At 48.9% G+C, this 21,109-nt stretch overlaps 1 protein-coding gene across 5 annotated transcripts in view; it reads right to left on the bottom strand.

The window, feature by feature from the left end:
• The window catches only part of DAPK1 (death associated protein kinase 1), a 188,998-nt gene that overhangs the window by 5,657 nt on the left and 162,232 nt on the right, over window positions 1-21,109 (bottom strand). For all 5 annotated transcript variants that reach the window (XM_043566427.1, XM_043566425.1, XM_043566429.1 and 2 more), the window contains exons 20-24: window positions 15,432-15,654; window positions 7,970-8,158; window positions 5,879-6,076; window positions 4,558-4,696; window positions 3,021-3,141 (exon numbers count right to left, since the gene is read on the bottom strand). In XM_043566427.1, coding sequence (XP_043422362.1) covers window positions 3,021-3,141; window positions 4,558-4,696; window positions 5,879-6,076; window positions 7,970-8,158; window positions 15,432-15,654 — 870 coding nt within the window. The remainder of the gene's footprint in view (window positions 1-3,020; window positions 3,142-4,557; window positions 4,697-5,878; window positions 6,077-7,969; window positions 8,159-15,431; window positions 15,655-21,109) is intronic.

The following is a 21,109-nucleotide window of genomic DNA, read 5'->3' as shown; positions in this document are numbered from 1 at the left end:
ATTTGCAGCTGAGGGAACTCCCTTGGAGATGTTAGAAAGCTTGGCGCTCTTTCCTGCACTATTGCAAAAATACTTCGGATGAGTTAGTGCTTTTTGGTTGGGTACCGGGCGGTTCTTTTGTTAAAGCGTTGCCTCTAAGCAAAATCTATTTGCAAGGGTAAAATGGTATGGATGCTTTCATTTCTTCTTCCTTTTTTTTTTAATTTTTTTTTTCAACGTTTATTTATTTTTGGGACAGAGAGAGACAGAGCATGAACGGGGGAGGGGCAGAGAGAGAGGGAGACACAGAATCGGAAACAGGCTCCAGGCTCTGAGCCATCAGCCCAGAGCCCGACGTGGGGCTCGAACTCCCGGACCGCGAGATCGTGACCTGGCTGAAGTCGGACGCCTAACCGACTGCGCCACCCAGGCGCCCCCTTCCTTTTTTTTTTAACATTTGTTTATTTTTGAGAGACAGACACAGTGTGCATGGGGGAGGGGCAGAGAGAGAGCAAGACACAGAACCCAAAGCAGGCTGCAGGCTCAGAGCTATCAGCACAGAGCCCGACGCGGGGCTCGAACTCATGAACTGGGAGATCACGACCTGAGCCGAAGTCGGACGCTTAACCCACTGAGCCACCCGGGCACCCCATGGATGCTTTCATTTCTATTGCTAATGATTAAACAGGTGGCAAGGCTTCACAATAATGCTCTTGGACTCAATCACAGTGTTCCCCAACTCCTAAAGTTGTGCGCCCCCTCCCCCCTCCTCGGGAGTGACTGTTTCAGCCAGATGATGGTTAATTTTATGAGCAAAGGAAGAGGAAAAGAGATGAACTGTCATCAGCAATACTGTAGTGGGTTTTTACCAGTATATTAAGTATTTGTGGGATTGCTGTGGAAATACTATTTCAAATTAGACTAATTCTTGGTAATTGGCTTGAAACTGCTTTCTTTTTTCGTAATTTGTTAAAATTCTTATTTGAGTATAGTTGACATGTAAGGTTACATGCGTTTCAGGCATGCAACACAGTGATTGGACAAGTCCGTAGGCTATGCTGGGCTCACCACAAGTGTAGCTATGGCACCTCCCACTATTACAATGCCATTGACTAGATTCCCTATGCTGTGCCTTTTATCCCTGTGACCTATTCATTTGACAACTGGAAGGCTGTATCTCCCACCCGCCTTCACCCATTTTGCCCATCCCCTCACCCCCCCTTGGAATAGGTTTTTAATCTTTTAATTTGATGAAATAAATCATCTATGTAACAGGCCCATATAATCCGCATACCATCCTAATTAAAAACAAAAACAAAAACAAAAACAAAACCAACCGCTGCTCTACATCATTAACCAGGCAGTCTCTTCTAGAATCCCACCTTTATGTCAGCTAAATTCCACTCCCTGTTTCTAAAACAAAGTTCCCAAGGATAAAGGCTGTCTGTGGTGGGTTCTGCCTGCTTGGCCTCAGGAATTGAGGGTTGGGGTTGGGAAGCAGACAATCTCACCACACCTCAGCTCAAAACTTCAGGGAACCCCTACAGCCTATCATAGAGGCCCTAACGCCACCACCACCAGGTGGGGAGGTGCTGGTCCTTCACAGACCTCTGTCCCAGATCACTGGCCACTGCTCTCTGCGACTGGCTTCCTTTGAGCTCCCCCAGACTACTCCCCACTCACCCTCTATGCCATAGTGGGGCCCCCATCAGAAGGCAGGGGCCAGGCAGGCTTCAGGAAAGCCAAGAGTTTTCTTGAAGATTCCAAAAGCACGTCTGGAACTGGAGCCTGGTACTGTGAATGGGGGCATTTCCCAGCAGAGAAGGAGTAAAAGCTGTAACTGGAGGGGCCACTCCCCACCCAGGGAGGGATGGACACAGCCTCCTCATCTACACGCAGGCTGGGGCAGCAGGAACTTTCCAGGGAACATTTTGCCCTTGGGGGTGTTTATCCTTTCTCATCAGTTGGGGAGAACTTTCTGAATATTATAGATTAGAAACCTTTTACGTGTCAGAGGCACTGAGAGTAATTTTTCCAGCCGATTTCTCCTTTTAACTTTGTTTATGGAGTTTATTTGCCAGAAAAGAAATTTTAGCTTTTGTAATGTCAAATAGGTATATTTTCTGCGAAAACTTCTAGAGTCCTCGATATTGCCGAAAGGGTTTTCCAAAGCACAATCAAGTTATTTTAAATACACATTCAAGATACTGCTGTTTTTTTTTTTTCTTTTTTACATTTATATGTTTGAATCCACCCACAATCTATTCTGGGCATTTGTAGTGAAAAGAATTCAATCTCACTTCATTCTAGACTAATAGCCAGTCGTGTCAGATCACTGATGAAATAAACATCTTCCCCCAAACTGAAATAACACCTTTGTTTTCTATTAAATTTCTGTAGATGTTGTGCTTTACTTCTGTATTCACTAATTTATTCCATCTATTGGTTTCTTGATTTTGGATTTATTAGTTACACAGCCTTTACAATATGCCTTATTTATCCTTCCGCTGAAATTTTAAGACAAAACACCCAATTTCCTCATTCCCATGAGTTGCTGGCCGGTACCGGACTAAGTTTATATAACTTGCGAAAACGAAACGTTGAGTAAGATCTTGCCCTCCACGAGCACATTTCAGTTCGTTTGAGTATCTATTACTTTATGTCCTTCAACAAATCTTGCTGGTGACGGTTCTTCTATTGTTCTGCATTTTCTAAGCATTTCACAGTAACTCACTTCTGGGCAGTTTTTATGATTTCTAAAAGGCAATGTCACTTATAAACTAACCATTAACACCGTCAGAATCCCATATGCTCTAAGGTGGGGCCCTCGCTCCTAACTTCCCTCATCTCCCGGCCACGTCCTTGCTTCTCACTCTTCATTCCTTGTTGTAGACCAGTGGGACACAAACACAGCCATGCATCTGCCTCGTGCTGGGTCCCCTGAGAACCGAATCTAACCAAGAGGAGCACGAAGAGGCCAGCTCCGGGGTGACCGGATGGTCTGGGCAAAGGTGGAGCTACAGGCTCTCCAGCACACTCACCGAGACAATCTGGCTCCGAATGTCTTGCAGGTGACTTCGCAGTACCTTCATGTCCTTAGAGCCCGATGCGCCGGCATCCAGAACAAACAGCTTGTTTGAAATGTGAAGATCGTTCCCAAACCTAAGGGAAGGGCAGTGGCCTCATCAGGGTGATGCGGTCTCACCAGGTGTCACCATGGACACCAGGCTCCCGTATAGCTGATCTGAAGCCAGAATGTCCTGGTGGCTTTGCAGAGGCTGCCCCCTCCCCACTGTCCACTGGCTCGTCATATTATGGTGGTGTGACGCCTGGGACCCCTGAGCTCCCAGTCCTGTGGATGGGAGGGGGGGTGGCTCAGGTTGCACAAATTGGCAGGGACACAGTATGGGAAGACTTCAGGTCCCCTGATGCAGCACAGGTGAGGCCCATGCTCTCACCTCGGATGCTGGGAGGACAGAGGCCACTACAGAGGGACGGGTAAGAGCAGAGGGTAGGCATGAAGGCCACTCCCTCAATGGAAAATACTAGCATGAGCCTTCTTTTTCCTATCAGGAGGACAACAGGGAAGTGTCTGCATTAGATAAACCAATAGTTTGTGTTACTGGAGGATTATATAGAGATGCAGCTTCAACGTTTTTTGGCCAAACACGAAGTAAAACCACACGTTTCTACACCGTGACCCATGCACATTCATACTGCTCAGTGAAACAAAAGTTTTCCATAAATGCTTGCCAGGAAAGGCACTCTGGTATTTTCCCCTCCTGTCCATCCCACTTTCGTGACCAGGTCAGGACCCCCAGGTGACTGTCACGAGCCCCTGGTGAGTGGCAACTTAGACTTTGAGAAGTACTGCTCGGTGGTAAGATGACAGTCATCAGAGGAACTGAGAGCCAACCCAACAAAAAGAACCTCGCATCTGTGTCAGGCATGGTGACAACAGTCGAAGCCACTCTATTATACGACTAACACTTGCTAAGGGTTGAACTTAAACATTCTCACCCAGAATTCAAACTTCTGCCATGCCTGTGGAAATTTCTTACCATTTTCCAGGGGGCGGGGGACGGATTTATTGCCTACTTTTAGTGACTCAATACATGATCAGTTTTGAAGTCTCAAAAAAACAAAAAACAAAAACCATTCTCACCAAAAAATAAATAAAAAGCAAAGACAGAGAAACATGTGAGGTGACAGATGTGCTAACTAACTAGACGGGCGCGTCCTCTCATAACGTGCATCAGATCGCCGCGACACGCACTTCAAGTATCTTAAAATACGATTTGTCGATTATAATTGCCTCCACAAAGCTGAGAACTGACGCATGCAACTCCTAACAGAAGGTCCCCTGGGCAGTGGTACCGGGAGGTGAGGAAGGAGGTGATAAGTCTGTTGTTTTACATCCCGTGGACTTTACTTTGGTTGCATTTGTTGTGTTTTCAGCGTTTTGATAAAAAATGAAATCTACGCCACAAAGTCAACCAAGCAAAGGAGGCCTTTGATTCCTTCCTCCCGTGTCTGTGAGCTCTGTAAGATGGCCCCTGTCCCCAGCGGCGCCCTCACCTGTTCCTGATCTCCTTCAGCAAGGACGTGTCCTTGTCGTACCCGAACTCGCCTCCAGCCGGCCGAGGCACGTTCATGATGTCGGCATGGGTGGCCACCAGCACGACGTGGAGCGGGTTCTTCAGCTTGCCACCAAAGGCTGAGGGCAGAGAACAGACATTTCACAGGCGGGTTGTCCTTCCTGGTTGTCTCCAAGGCGGGTAAGGCAGGGCGTGCTGGCCAGCCCGCCGTGCAGGGTCACCTCAAGAAGGCCCTGGCCCAGCCAAGAGTGGGTTTCCTGGTCCTCGGGAAGGGCAGCTCAGAAGTGGACCAGCACTGACCACAAAACTCAAGGCAGCTTCTCAGATGTCCCCCCAAGTGGCCCTGCTTGTCCAGTGAGAGGAAATCTGGCTCTGAGCAAAGGCACCTTTCTAAGACCTAGAAAGCTCTGAGTGCAGCTACACCCAGAAATGTCCAAAACAGGGCCTGTGGCGGTGCACACAGATAGCCTCTGGTGGGGAGAGTGTTTTGGAAAGAAAACACCAGAAAGAATGAGAAAGAGAGGCAGAGTGGATGTACCCTGAGGGGGTTAAGCCCACTTATTTGACTTTTATAGGAAATAAAAAAAAAAAAATTGATAGCCCAGTTGTGTTTCCACCATAAAAGGCTGCCCAATTCTGTTTTTTTAAAAAAAATTTTAATGTTTATTTATTTTTGACAGGGGGAGGTGGGGGGGGGGCAGAGAAAGAGGGAGACACAGAATCCTAAGCAGGCTCCAGGCTCTGAGCTGTCAGCATAGAGCCAGATGCAGGGTTCGAACTCACGAACCAGGAGATCATGACCTGAGCCAAAGTCAGACGCTCAACTGACTGAGCCACCCAGGCGCCCCTCTGTTTTGTACAAAGGAACAAAAGTGTATTCCACGCTATTTTCTGCTCTAGGAATAAAGTTAAGATAATGCCTTCAGTCAATATGGACCCTTCCGTTCTGGATGGAACCACAGAATGAAGGGGGTTCATTCTGCTTATTAATTACGTATCATTAGGTAGAGAGACACAGAGGCCATCTCTGGGAGGAGTCCACCTCTACCCAACAAAAGTGACCACAGCTCTAAAGTATAGGAAGAAAGCGAGAAACAGCTCTCTAGAAATCCCTCAGACTTGGTCTCTGAGGCAGGAGAATGCAATCATGTAACAATTCCCTGCGGAAACATCCAGAGTGGGAATCTTGTCACAGGAAGCAGCGACCAAGGAAGCCTCACTGTTAGCCCTGAGCTGTAGATCCCCCAAGTGGCTGAGCGGCCCATGGGAAGGGCACTCTCCACCAGGACGTGCTGGCTTACCTATGGGTTCTTCAACCGGCACAAGAGACTTCAGGAAATTCAGCCAGAAAATCACTTGGTTCAACTGGATCTCGTAGGGTTCTTCCAGACTGAAAACGATGACGTGGATGGACGTGGGATCATTTGCAGCGAAATAGTCATAACAGCAGAAGTACACTGGATTTCCAGAGAATTCCCACACACTGAAATCACCAACTCCTACAGACAGAATGAAGATTACTATCTGAAACAGCACCAACAAGTGCCAATCACCATTTTGCTTGCACCTTAGTGACCACCAAGGGAAAGAGTGATGTCCGTAGCATCGACCTGTTTATCTTTGCATCTTCAGAGACACGTGCATTCCATCTCTCTCCCCAGGGATTCCTCCTCACAAGGAAGGAGTCAGGGCAAGATGCCGCCTTGGGTTCCCCGTCAACAAACTCACACAGAGAACGTACATGATAAGATTCCGTATCCTCACATACGTATAAATTCTTTTTGGAACATGACAGCGTATACGACGTTGAACATAAAAGTCACTACGACATGTAACTTAATTCTGGCTTAGTGATGACCACGTTCACCTTCCACAGGTGAGTTAGTGACCTTTTCAGGTGGGTCAGGAGCCAGCAGGCTGCCTGCACAGGGGAAAGACACAACAGTTGATTCGCAGTTCTGCACCTGAAGGATGTGGGCGAAAGCGTGAGGAGGTGGGGGTCCGTGAGGTCACCCAGCGTGGGGGGCAGCTGCTCCCACATACCTGAGTGTGGGTGCAGAGGGTTTTTGTAGAAGTGTCTGTGGGTGAGACTCTGACTGCACTTCCTGAGGCACCTGGCACCTTGCAGTGACCATCCAGACACAGGAACGCCCCACCCCTACATGGCCACACCCCAGCAAGACAGTGACCACCCACCCACCAGCCTCTGGGGGGACATGGCAGGACCACTTACGTTGTAGGATTTCAGGCTCTCTTTCCCTAATTCTACCCTCAGTGCTTATTTTGGGCCAGAAATTCTGTAGTCAACAATTTGGAAGATCCGTGGCTCTTCTGGAGCCCCCTCTAGGAGCACACACACTCCTGGGGATAGGACTCTCTAAGTCTGGCAGCTGAGACCTTGGTGTGAGGGGTCCTGGAACACGGTCTTGAGTCCTCTGAGAATGGGGAGCACTGAGAGCCAGACCTGGGGCAGGAGGGAGTTATGGAGGAGCTGGGTGAAGGCTTGTGGGGTGCTGAGGACACACTTCTCCTCTCCCTAGCATGCCAACTCAGATCCGGGACCTCGGAGAGTACTCAGCTTTTAGGATAGAACAATGCCCATGGACTTCAATGCCACCTCACTGGGGCCAGCAGAACCTCCATGAAGATGCTCCCGACTGCCATTTTCTGAGCGCCTCCCCTGTGCCACTCTACCAGGCACTCGAATGAACATCGGCTCATACACTCTTCACAGATGAGTCTCGAAGAAAATGCTTGATCCCTGCTCTAAACTGCGTCTCAACAGGGCAGAAGCTGATGTTCAAGTGACATGGGCCCAACTGGGGTTCCTGGGAGCTCAGAAGGTGCAGCACCAAGGATTCAGTGGTTGATGGAGATAGTAAACCTTCCCTGGTAACATTTAAAGCTTCACCCCCTTGGAAATGATTGAGAGCACTTGAAATTTTGCCTGTGGGAAAAAACTGCCTGGCCTGTATCATAGCATCAGCCGTGAGTGGAGATGTACTCAAGAATCACTCTTCTCATATTTGCATTTGTCAAACTACTAATGGGATTATATTTTATAAGTTTTCTCATCCAAGTGGATGTTTGGCTCTGCCTAGAAAATGTATTGATTTACTCAGCAGTTATGCAGTCATTTATTAAGCACCTACTGTGTGCCTGGGGCTTTGCTAGGTGCCCAGGACAGCAGGGTGTCTGGTTTCACTAGGGGTATTGACCAGCCATGCTTCACTGGGTCATCGCAAGGTCACTTTGCGCGGCTCTTCCTCTGTCCTTCGTGGGGCTGTGACACATGCAGCGGGAGAGGCCCCCCGGGGGGGGGGGGGAGGATTTACAGTCCAGGCAAAGGGACTCTGGGCGCGGTCCCCGGTGCAGTGGGCGGGCTACTGTACCATTCAGATAGGCGTTCTGGATGTCGATGGCCTTGGTGGACTGGTCATCAGCCGCGCAGTGCGGGTGCTGGGGCGGGGCCACCACCACCTCTAGGGTCCCCCTGGTGAGACCCGGCTCGAACATCATGCTGCGGCTCCTGACGCTCACATGCTCGCAGCCCGGGTACAGGTTGCTGATGCTCACGGAGCCTGCAGGAGGAGAGGAGGCAGTGAGACCCCGCCCAGGGCGGCGTGTGTGCGTGCGCCCCTCCCACCTCGCCATGCCTTGCCCCTTCCCACGACACTCTCGTCCCCACCCCCTGCTGGGCTGTGTGGACCCCTCCCGTGTGCTGTGCTGCAGCGGTTCAGGGATGTTGCCTGGATTCTTTCTGGCTGCTGCACCTCCCACATCCCTTTCCTGAGCTGCTCTGGGCCCCAGAGACGGACCCCATGGGCTGCATCTCTGGGGTCCCCCGGCCACTTGGCTTCTGGTTGGGGTCAACCAACGGAAGGCCCTGGACAGGCTGCGGAGAGAGAAGGCCCAGGCGTCCCCCGCCCCCCCCCCCCCCCCCCCCATCACTCCCAGCTGCTTCTCTGATTCCAGTTGTGTGTCTGTGACTCTAGACACCCGAGCAGCTTCACCCCTGGGCTCCAGCTTTCCCAGGAACATGATTTCTTCCTCTTGTCTTTACAGCCCAAAGGGCTTCCTTCTGTTCCAGGACTTGGATGCTTCACCGTCTCTAGAATGAGCCCCTGACTTTTGCCCAGGACACTGTCCTTCCATTAATGTCCCCACCTGGCCCCTGACAGATGCAGGTAAAGCGGTACCACTTGGTACATGAGATGGTGTTAGGTTGACTGCAAATAGATTCTACACAGTGGCAGGCTAGGATTCTCCAGGGAGAGCTGACAGGATTTGGTAAAAGGTAGGCATTCCTACACCTCGGTGAGTTTTCATTAGGAAAGAGTTTTTATACAATATTTTTAAAATAATAATTTCATGGTGGGGGGTGCCTGGGTCGTTCAGTTGGTTAAGCGACCCACTCTTGACTTGGGCTCAGGTAATGGTCTCACTATTCCTGGTATCAAGCCCCACATCTGGCTCTATGCTGACAGCATGGAGCCTTCTTGGGATTCTCTGCCCCTCCCTGTTTGCCCTTCCCCTGCTCTCTCTCCTTCTCTCACTCAAAATAAATAAATAAACTTAAAAAAATAATTTCACGGGGATATATTGAAATCATACAAAGAAAACATGATTTTTTGCTAACTGCTGACCTCTAGTGGTGAAAAGTGGCAGGGCAGGCCTGACAGAGAAGGTACCTTTGCACCCTGGACAGAAGACCCATATAAGCTACCAAAACTGAAACAGGAAGAAATAGAAAATTTGAACAGACCCACAACCAGTAAAGAAATTGAATCAGTAATCAGAAATCTCCCAGAAAACAAGAGTCCAGGGCCAGATGGCTTCCCAGGGGAATTCTACCTAACATTTTAATGCCTATTCTTTTGAAACTACACCAAAAAATAGAAATGGAAGGAAAACTTCCAAACTCATTCTATGAGGCCTGCATTACCTTGGTTCCAAAACCAAAGGCCCCACTACAAAGGAGAATTACAGACCAATTTCCCTGATGAACGCGGTCACAAAAATTCTCAACAAGATACTGGCAAATCAAATCCAACAATACATTTAAAGAATTCACCACAATCAAGTGGATTTATTCCTGGGATGCAGGGCTTCTTCAATATCCCCAAATCAATCAACGTGATACACCAAGATTAATAAAAGAAAGGATAAGAACCACATGAGCTTCTCAACAGATGTAGAAAAAGCATTTGAGAAAATATGGCATCCTTTCTTGATAAAAACTCTCAAAGGGGCATCTGGGTGGCTCAGCTGGTTAAGCACTGGACTCTTGATTTCAGCTCAGGTCATGATCTTACAGTTCATAAGGTTGAGCCCTGTGTTGGGCTCTTCACTGGCAGTGCAAAGCCTGCTTGGGACTCTCTCTCCCCCTCTCTCTGCCCCTCCCTGGCTCACTCTGTCAGGATAAATAAATATACATTAAAAAAATTCTTTTAAACCATCAAGAAAGTAGGGATAGAAAGAACATACCTCAACATCATAAAGGCCATATAAGAAAGACCCACAGCTAATATCAACCTCAATGGGGAAAAGCTGAGAGCTTTCTCCTTAAGGTCAGGAACATGACAGGGATGTCCACTCTCACCACTGTCATTGAACATAGTATTGGAAGTCCTAGCCTCAACAATCAGACAACAAAAAGAAATAAGGAGCATCCAAATCAGCAAGGAAGAAGTCAAACTTACATTCTTCACAGAGGACATGATACTCTATGTGGAAAACCCTAAAAGACTCCACAAACTGCTTGAATTGATACACAAATTTAGCAAAGTCGCAGGATATACGATCGATGTACAGAAATCTGTTACATTTCTACACACCAATAATGAATCATCAGAAGAAGAAATCAAGGAATCAATCTCATTTACAATTGCATCAAAAACTATAAGATACTAGGAATAAAACTAATCAAAGGGGTAAAAAGTCTGTACACTGAAAACTAAAGAAAGTTTATGAAAGAAATTGAAGAAGACACAAAGAAATGGAAGAACATTCCATGTTCATGGGTTGAAAGAATAAATATTGTTAAAATGTCAATACCACCCAAAGCAATCTACATATTCAATGGACCCCCTATCAAAATAACACCAGCATTCTTCACAGAGCTAGAACAAATAATTCTAAAATTTGTATGGAACCGGAAAAGACCCCCAATAATCAAAGTTATCTTAAAAAATAAAACCAAAGCTGGAGGCACCACAATTCCAGACTTCAAAATGCATTACAAAGCTGTAATCATCCAGACAGTATGATACTGGCACAAAAACAGACACATAGATCGATGGAACAGAATAGAGAACCCAGAAATAGACCCACAAATGTATGGCCAACTAATCCTCAACAAAGCAGAAAAGAATATCCAATGGAAGAAGGACAGCCTCTTCAGCAAATGGTGTTTGGAGAACTGGACAGCAACATGCAAAAGAATGAACCTGGACCACTTTCTTACACCATACACAAAAATAAACTCAAAATGGATGAACGACCTAAATGTAAGACAGGAAGCCATCAAAATCCCTGAGGAGAAAACAGGAAGCAACCTCTTTGACCTCAGCCGCAGCAACTTCTTACTAGATGTGTCTCGAGAGGCAAGGGAAACAAAAGCAAAAATGAACTACTGGGACCTCATCAAGATAAAAAGCTTTTGCGAAGGAAACAATCAACAAAACTGAAAAACAACCAATGGAATGGGAGAAGATATTTGCAAATGACAGATCACATAAAGGGTTAGTATCCAAAATATAAAGAACTTACCAAACTCAACACCCCAAAAAACCAAATAATCCACTGAAGAAAAGGGCAGAAGACATGAATAGACACTTCCCAAATAACACATCCAGATGGCTCACGAACACATGAAAGATGCTCAACATTACCCATCATCAGGGAAATACAAATCACCACAATGAGATACCACCTCACACCTGTCAGAATGGCTAACATGAACAACACAGGAAACAACAGGTGTTGGCGAGGATGCAGAGAAAGGGGAACACTTTTGCCCTGTTGGTGGGAATGCAAACTTGTGCAGCCACTCTGGAAAATGGTATGGAGGTTCCTCAAAAAATTAAAAATAGAATTACCTCATGACCCACCAATTGCATTACTAGGTATTTATCCAAAGGATTCAAAAATGCTGATTTGAAGGGGCACATGTACCCCAATGTTTACAGCAGCACTATCAACAACAGCCAAATTATGGAAACAGCCCAAATGTCCATCAACTGACGAATGGATAAAGAAGATGTGGTTTATATATACAATGGAATACTACTTGGCGATGACAAAGAATGAAGTCTTGCAATTTGCAACTATGTGAATAGAACTACAGTGTATTATGCTCAGCAAAATAAGTCAAAAAGAGAAAGACAAATATATGATTTCCCTCATATGTGGAATTTAAGAAACAAAACAAATGAGCATAGGGGAAAGGAAGAAAAAATAAAATAAGAAAAACAAAGAAGGAAGCAAACCCTGAGAGTTTGTTCTTTTTAAAAATTTTTTTATGTTTATTCATTTTTGAAAGACAGAGACAGAGTACAAGCAGGGGTGGGGCAGAGAGAGAGGGGGACACAGAATCCGAAGCAGGCTCCAGGCTCTGAGCTGTCAGCACAGAGCCCAATGCGGGGCTCGAACCCACGAACTGTGAGATCATGACCTGAGCCGAAGTCAGACGTCAACTGACTGAGCCACCCAGGCGCCCCTGGAGTTTGTTCTTAAATACAGAGAACACACTGAGGATTATGGAGGGGAGGTGGGTGGGGGGATGGACTAAATGGGGGATGGGCTTTAAGGAGGACACTTGTTGGGATGAGCAGTGAGTGTTACACGTAAGTGATGAATCACTAAGTTCTACTCCTGGAACCAATACTACACAGTATGTTAAGTAACTTGAATCTAATTTAAAAAGGAAATAAAAAAGACACTTCTTCCCACTTGTTCTTCTCTGGGGAGAACAGGCAGCAGCCCCCGCAGGGTGGCTCCTGGACACTCGCTCCCCCTCTGCTCTGGGTCATCTCCTTCCTCCTGCAGCCCCACATGCCACAGCTGTGATACTCAGCTGGCCACAGAGCGAGTGTATGTGTGGTGGCCAGACCACGCAGCGTGGGGTAGGGACCAAGTGACTGAGTGCCTGCAGACAGGGGTGGCAGACATGTCGCCTGGTCTTGGCTTTCTGGCTGGCGTCAGCCCCCAACCTCCAGCATGTTCAGGAGATGACCTCGGAAAGGGCCAAGTTGCTAACACGAACCAGCTCCCTGCTGTCTGCGAGATATGAATGCACTCCATATAAATGGAACATTTATATCCGATATTGGGGATGTGAATCAGTGTACCCAGAGCTTCCAATTTTCCACAAAGAGCCCCGTATCCAAATTTCTTGGTGAATGAGTTCTGAATGTCAGCAGTAAATCCAATTTTCCTCCTCCCCGTCTCTTGTATCACATATAGCTGGGTTTCAGCCTCTGCTTTAGACACACGTTATGTCTCTGAGGCCCAGGTTACTTCTCTTTAAAGTAGGTTCATGAGAATCCAGTGAGATGACATATGTGCGGCACCTGAACCCAGGTCAGCACAGAGGAGGTCAACCACAGGCCGCTCTCCACTCTTTCTTGCTTCTAGGTTTTACTGTGGTCTCCCCAAGGGGCAGCCACTTTGCCAGCTGGATCTCCTTGTGGTGTCCCCTTGGCCTGCTCTTGTGTCTTTCCAGCATCTGCCACTTTCTTCAATCTTGCGAATCCCCAAGGGGACTTTCTTTCACACGAGTGACCAGGGAGAGCAGACCTGTGCCTCCTGAGAGAACAAAGCCGCCCGCTCCCAGGAGAAGGGACTACCACGTGATGGTCCCTCCCTTCAGCTGCTTCTGGTGGCAAAACCAGCATCGACGCCAGGGCACCAGGAAGATTCTAAAGAACTGAGTCACGTGGGACACAAGAGTGAGCAGTGATTACCTCCTAGCAGCCCTGTGGGGGAAGCCCGACCCCACTAACCTATTATCTTGACAGAAATTTGAGGGTTCGGACTGGAGAGACAGCTCTGAACAATTCTAAACAGAGGAAGACCCTCTGTGTCTCTGCCGACTGCGGCCAAGTGGCTTCTCTGGTCCAGAGCAGACTTCGTCCTCCACAGAACCTTCTGTGACCGAGCCCCACGACCAAGTCTCCCTCAGAGCTGCCTGGAGGACGCTGCTATAACACCGTGACCCTGGCTGATAATGCAGCTTTCCTGAGGTGCATTTTATCAAGGATCTACTTCCAGATTCTTCCAGATGTGGAAGATGAGTGGAGACATTACTTCGGAGAGGTGAGGGATGCGCAGGAGAGAATCTGTGGCTGGTTCAGTTCAGCTCATGGGCTTATAGGGCATAATCTTCATACCCAAAGAGGACTCACAGACATTGCAGATCCCAGGTCTAAACAGGTCTTTGTCTTTGTCTCTGTCCCTCCCCCTTTCCCTCTCTCACACACAGATACACACTCACAAACAAGGGCATGGTTCACACACAGAGGCTGAACCTAATCATTAAATCTGGAAAACTACTGGCTTCAGACAAGGTGAAACCCATCTTACAAACTGAGCCCAAATTATGGGAGACAATGGGAAAATGTGTGTCTGAAATGCCCTTATACTCCAGACGGAGTTGTAAGCATCGTCCCTAAGCACTGGCTCAGGAGTCAGACACATCAAGAATGCCAGCTGTGTGACACTGGGCAGCCCATTTGACCCCTCAGGGCTTCAGTGAAATACCCTGCAGGCTGTCGTGTGGATCAAAGGAGGTGTCACACGTACCACATTTTGTCCAGTGCCTGGCACACACTCAGTGCTCAGAAAGCACAAGCAATAGGTGTGAGCGACACTGTAGTCATACGAATTATAAATCCATTGTGGTTATTATCTCAGCGCCTGCTTGTAACTCCACTGCTGTTCAGAGTAAAGAAGTTGAAAGGGCGTGCAAATCTCAGTCAACTGTCCCCCAGCCCTGATGAATGCTCCCCAGACACTCCTCCTCACGGATAGAGAGACTGCGTAGAAACAAAACGGTAAAACCGCTGTTTTCAATGTGGGGGGACTGATAAGACACTTTGTAATATCACGTGTAGAAACTGAATCCCTGCACAAAATGGAGAGTGAGGAAACTCTGTGAAGGGTTATATTCTTACCTTTGCAAAACGGGACTCCCCCAATCAGGCTGTGTGTGAGTGGAGGGACCAACCGCAAAATCCTTAGGGAGCCTTTCGAAACCACCAACCTACTTGGAGTCGCACAGGGATGGAACCGAATTTTGTTGCTGTGTTCCTGAGTCACTGGGTGTGCCCAGCATTCCAAAAAGAAAGCCTAAGGGGGAGAACCCATCTTGGGGCCAATATTCGACGTGTACAATCTGGAACCTGTATTTGTTCATGTGACTTGTGTCTTCAAGGGCCGGGTACCCTGGTCTGTATTTTTACCCATGTAGCAGATATGTTCTATTCTGTCCCATTGCATTTAAAATACATTCACATAAACTGCACATAGCATACAATTCACCGCATTACCCATTTTAGAGTAGAACACGACACCATTCTGTGATCCGCGCATTTGCAGTCTGGATCTTTGCGTCTGTGACCATGACTTTGGTGAGGCCCTGTCCTTGCTATTACTGGGGCATCTGCACGAGCAGGCCAACACATGGCCCACAGCCGGGGCAGACTAACACCTAAAGCCACCAAGACAGTGAGATCTGGTCACCCCAGGCCACGTAACCAACACAAAGCTAGCACTCCTCCTAGACCGTGACAGGAGACAAGCACAAAAGCAAGCACCTAGTGGAGAGGCAGGGGCAGGGGAGGAGGCGCCTACCTGCTGGTTTGGATGCCAGGGGTGAGGGCGGGAACCTGGCGGAGCTGGCGGAGGAAAGTCTGGGCCGGCGTCTTCTGAAGAAGCTTCTCAGCAGCCCACACTTGAGAGACTCCACCAGGGTGGTCTTCCCCGAGCCTGAGTGGCCGAACAGCTTCAGTTTGATTCTGGATTGGAGGTTCTGTGTGGGCCGCAGCTGCTGGATGAAGAGTCCTCGGTGCGTATCCTGCACACAGATGAAAAGGGGCGAATTAGCCACAGAGAAAGAGAAGGCTCTGAGCAAACAGCCAATGCCGGCTCTTACAGTTAGGAACTCTCGCCGTGTCCTTCCTCAAAGTTCTCTGGTGATGAGAAGGTTTAAGAACTACTCGCTTGGGAACTTTTAAATATGCAATACAGTATTATGAATTGTGGTCCCATCCTGTACAGCACATCCTGGCATTTACTTATTTTACCCCTGGAAGTTTGTACCCTGGTCTGTGATGCTTACCTGTGTTGCAGACGTTTTATTCTGTCCCATGGTATCTATAAAAAAGATTTCATGTACAGTGCACATAACATGTAATTGACCATTTCCGACTGACCAAAGTTCTGTGGCTTTACTACATGTACAACGTGTACAACCAGCACTGCTCTGGGTTCCAGAGCATTTCCACCCCCTAAGGAAGCTCCGTAGCTATAACCAGTCACCGCCTTTCCCTGCCCGGGGCCCTGGCAACCACCGGTGAGCTCTCTGTCACCAGGGAGGTGCCCGTGTCCATGGCATTTTTGTGCACAAGAAATGGGGTGGAGTAACTCCTGTGAAGCCGTCAGTTTAAAGGGGAACCAGGGCCAGCCCGTCAAGAGTGGCCAGGGACGCCTGCTCCTCTGTGTGGAGGGGCCCCATTCCCTCATGACACCATGATGGAGCCAGATGCTGAGAAGGGGCATCAGGAAGTACATACATGATGTTGTGGTGGGGCCGGGGACCCCGTAACCTTCCCACTGTCCTCTCTCAGCCCTGCAGAGAGAAGCAGGATAATTCAACATTCACTCACTCACTCGCTCATCAGCACACATTTATGGAGGCCCCCATGGGCTGAGCAAAGTGCAGGGAACAGGAAGGTGTAGACCCGACCCAGATCCGTGTCCTGGGGACACAGAGACACGTGAACACTGACACCAAAGACAACAAGAGCACTTTGATACGACAGTGTGGGCAGGTGTTCTGTGCACCCAGAGAGCCCACCTGGACACCTGCACAGTCAGGCACGGCTCTCGCCGCCCTGGCTCCATCCACCCTCACAGCCAGCCTGCTTTCCCACCCCCAGCCTGATCCTGGCCCCAGAACAGGGGCCTGTTGGAGTGTGGGGTGCAGGCTCAGCGTCCTTCCCCGACCCAGGATGGTCCCTCCGCTTCAACCTGTTAACTTCCATACATCCGGGGACCGCTTTTACTGGGTTCTCTTCCAGAACGTTCCTCCCCAGGAGGCTCCAGCCCAGGTGGGGTTCTCCATCATGACCCCGCTAGACTGTAGGGTGTGGTGGGATGATCTTCCCCCTCAACTGGGAGCCAACTTGAGGAGAAAGTCGTGTCCCCAGCACCTGGCAGGGAGGTGCTCAATAAAGGGGTGTGTAGAAATGACAGGACTCAGGGGGACCTGCAGGAGCCTCTCAGAGGGAACTGCCTGCTTTTAGTCTCCTGTGGCCTCAGGCCTGGCAGACTCTGCTTCCAGCTCTCACCCTGGGAGGGGGGATGTCCTGCTGGCCTCTTCCCGCTGAGCCACGGTGGCTTCTTCCACTGACCACCCAGCAGGCTCACCTGTCAGACTCCACTCCTTCCCCATTTTCTCTGTGTGACCCTGACCTTCCTTCTCCACATGGCAACACTGCCTCCTAGTGGGCACGGTGGGAATGGGCGCTACGTTTTCAGTTCTTGATGTTGGGGGTGCTCGTGGATGTGGGTGCTATGTGTCCACACACGTTTACACATGTCCTGGACGGTAACAACTCCCTGGGTCCACCTGAGCGCTGAGTGTCTGCTCAGCATTTATTTAAGAGAAAAACGTGCTTATGATTACATGACCTTAGGCTTAACTGCATGCCACATATGACCCAGCCTGTTTTGGAGAGTGTGTTATCTCAATTAGTTGAGATTTCCAAGAATGCAAATGCTTAATAAATTGGTAAAATATATATATATATATATATATATATATATATATATAACCCTTCACGAGCTCCTACCCTCACTTGCGAAAATCAGGTCGACAAGCTGCTACAGTGTCCGCGTGCCATCCCAGCACTCCAGGATGCACGGGTGTCTGCAGGCACTTCATAGTGACCGTGCACGGGTCCCCATACCTGCCAATTTCACTACAACCCTCATGCCCTGGGCCCCAGCATTTATACGCTGCAACACATTATATTCCACTATAGATATTCCCTTTGATGTCTTGGGTATGTCACAGGGAGGCCATTCCATTCACATTTAACATAATCTGTGCAGGTACTTGTCACCGGTGAACTCCTCCCCCTGCCCAGTGCTCTGTAGAACTTGACGCTGTCCTTATTCTAGCTTCTCCCTTAGCCACAAATTCCAATAGGTTCAGACACAAAGCCCTGCAGGGGAGGGAAAGGGCTGGGGGACCCCTGAATTGTGATCCAAGTCAGTGCAGAGGCTGAAGACGTTCTGTTGTGACACAGTCACTCATCCCAGAGCTGCCCACCAGGCGGGAAGAGATAGGGCGCTCCCTGGATCTCTCCCTGATGCCATGTAGTGTTACAGATAAGCCCTTGACCCCAGAAGCAAATCTGCCTCCCAACCCTCTAATTTATCCTTCAAAGCCCGCCCTTTCCCCTTCCTTTCCAATCAGTCCCTGGCACTCCCTTCCCCTGCACAGGAAGCATCTAAACTGCAGTCACCATGTCCTGTGAGCATCACATCCACTAGGAGTATCTCACCAAGTGGAATAGAACATTCTCCACCTAGTTTGTAACACACAGCTTACTAACATAATGATTCTTTTGAGGATACCAGTGTCCTCTTCTCCTGTGACAGGGGAAAGGCAGAAAACCTGCTTCTGGCTGTAATGCAACCACCGGCTCCCAGGGACAGTGTGCAATTAGTTGGTTTGTGGCCCTTTTCTGCTTTGTGCACTTCTGATCTTGGCACCTTGACTTTGGCCACCACGTGCCCTGTGTGCCAGATTGAGGGTATGTGTGTCCCCTCTGCCTGAGTCCCTCAGGCCCTTGCAGTCTGAAGACCTAGAGGCTTGGTAACCATGGCACACTGCTGCAGCCCCAGCAAACTTCCAGAAGTTTCTTTGGCTTGCTCCAGGGCAGCTGAAGGAAGTCATGTATATGCTTTGCTCAGTGCTGCCCTCAAATGACTACAGTTCACTCCTTTAAATTCCATGCAGGGTATTGGGGGCTAGAAGCTGCCGGCAATGTGTTTGCTGCTTCCCCGGAACAGACCGAGAACAGAGGCAGGCAGGGATGAAAACTCTCGCTTGGTCCTAACTCTAGTCAAGGTTCTCTGTGTCTTGCCCTGTCCCTGGCCAAGTTAGTTTAGTTTTAGCAAGAATCCTGTTCGGTCAGTTTAGTAAAAGTCCCACTCCTTCCTACGTGATGAAATTTCTCACCTCTCCCCTATATCTGACCACCTGGCCTGCTTTGGCAAGAATCCTGTTGAGTACGTCCCTACACACAGGCTCTGGGATGCCAGTGTGATAAGGTGAGCCATGCCTCATGTTTTCCTTCTAACCCCCAAATCTGACCCAGGGATACTCAAATGCTCCCAATGACATTCCTTGTATACCCCACGCTGCTCCCCCATGATGCCCTTGCCAGGGGTTCTCCCTGCTTCCCCACCCACTGGCTGTGCTGGGACTGACTCATCCACCCTTCACCTTCTCTTTGGAAACAAGACAAGTTTGGAAAGAGCTCCCCATCAAGATGGACAGATCTGCCATAAGGCAAGAAAGCAAAATATGAGTCTTCTCCTTTCTAAGGAGACCCAACCTGGTCCTGCAGGATAATCCCTCCACTTGCTCACTAAGAGCCTTGGAGAATCTGAACACAACCGATTTTGATGCAGAAGTACAACAGAAGATGCTGAAATCTCTCCCGGACTGCAGGTGGGTGGCGCATTTTCTCTTGTCACCAGTAGGCGGTGGCACAAAGACTGTTGGGGCCTAGAGCAGTGTCCCAGGGAAGGCAGCTGCCATCACCAGATAGGCGTGCTCTCCAAGGCTGACTGTGGTTCTGACGCAGAGAGGGCCTGAGGAAGACAGTGAGTTTGCCCCCCCTCCCCCCGCCCCACAGCTCTGAAGGTGGGAGAACACCGATTTCTTTGGAGGGAGCCCACAAGTCCCTCTGTGGTCTCTACCTACCAGGAGATCCAAGGCCACCTGTGCCCTGGTGGCCACAAAGCCCCGCCTCATCAGACCTTCCAGCATTAACACCAAGGACTACCGTGTTTCCTAAATTCTGGCTCCTGCCTTGGAATATTCTCCTGTGGTTAGTGCAGAGGTGAGGGCTGGGGTGGCCATGGCGGTGAGCCTCTAGCAGGTGAGTCTGCCAGACTTGGGGAGAGGTGGGGAAAGCAGCAGGGAACGTGAGGATCAGAATTCTGAACCAGTCCTGCCTTCCAGGTGGTCAGAAGGTGTATTTGTGTAAGTGGGAGGCACAACATGGACTATTTCCCCATTTGCTTTTGTTAACTTTACACTTTAAATATTTACCCAGGGATGGGCACCCTCCATCTGCACTCCTGCCCATGGGTCACAGTGTAACTGAGCCTGGAAAACCCCATCCAAGTGCCATCATATCTCACCTGGCTTCCAAGACCACTTCCTACCTGGTCTCTGTCGGGGCAGTCAGAGGGCAATTCCCAAAATGAGAGTCAGATTTTGCTCCCACCTGCTGAACACAACTGGACCAAACCCAGTCTCCTGACCTAGGTTTGTAAAGCCGCCTACCTCTCTGATCAGTCACCATTCTCTCCCAGACCACCAAGGTCAAGTCCTGGTGCAGGCCCATCCCCCTCCTTTTTGTTTTCTAGGACACACCCACCCAGCTTTTTACTGCCCCAGGCCCTTTGCACTCACTTTGCTCTCTGCTTCCTCCCCACCACCTTCTCTGGTTGCCTCCCCTCTCCAATCTTTCATGTGTTGGTTTAAATGTCACCAGCAGAGTGGGTGGAAAGTAACTCCCCTCCCTTCTCTAATTTCACCCTGTTTGAATCCCTGCACATACAGCAGGGGCAACGATCCTTCTATAAAGGGCCAGGTGGTCTCTCCTATGATTGTCATGTACGCAGAAACCGGCCATAGATAGTAGAAAGTCAATGGGCGTGGCTGTGTTCCAATAAAGCTTTATTTACAAAAACAGGTGGTGGACCCACTTTGGCTGGGAGGCCATTGTTTGCCAACCCTTGACTTACCCCATCTGGCATTTTTCTTTATTCGTTTTTTGGCTGAGTTTTGCTTCTTTTGTTCACTGTGGTCTCTCCTGTGCCTAGAATAGTTCTTAGTATATCTAGACATTGTGAATATCTTTTAAATGAATATTTTAGTAACTACATTGCTCTTTGATGCCCTGGGGGAATCCTGGTTTCTAGCTAACTTTCTTCCTGCACCTTTACCCCTGGCAATTTAGCTCCACTTTCCCATCAGCAAAGATGACTAAACATCAGCAGAT

The sequence above is a fragment of the Prionailurus bengalensis genome, chromosome D4 (assembly GCF_016509475.1).
Source record: "Prionailurus bengalensis isolate Pbe53 chromosome D4, Fcat_Pben_1.1_paternal_pri, whole genome shotgun sequence".
Taxonomy (NCBI): domain Eukaryota; kingdom Metazoa; phylum Chordata; class Mammalia; order Carnivora; family Felidae; genus Prionailurus; species Prionailurus bengalensis.
This window is presented reverse-complemented; position numbering and strand designations above follow the sequence as displayed.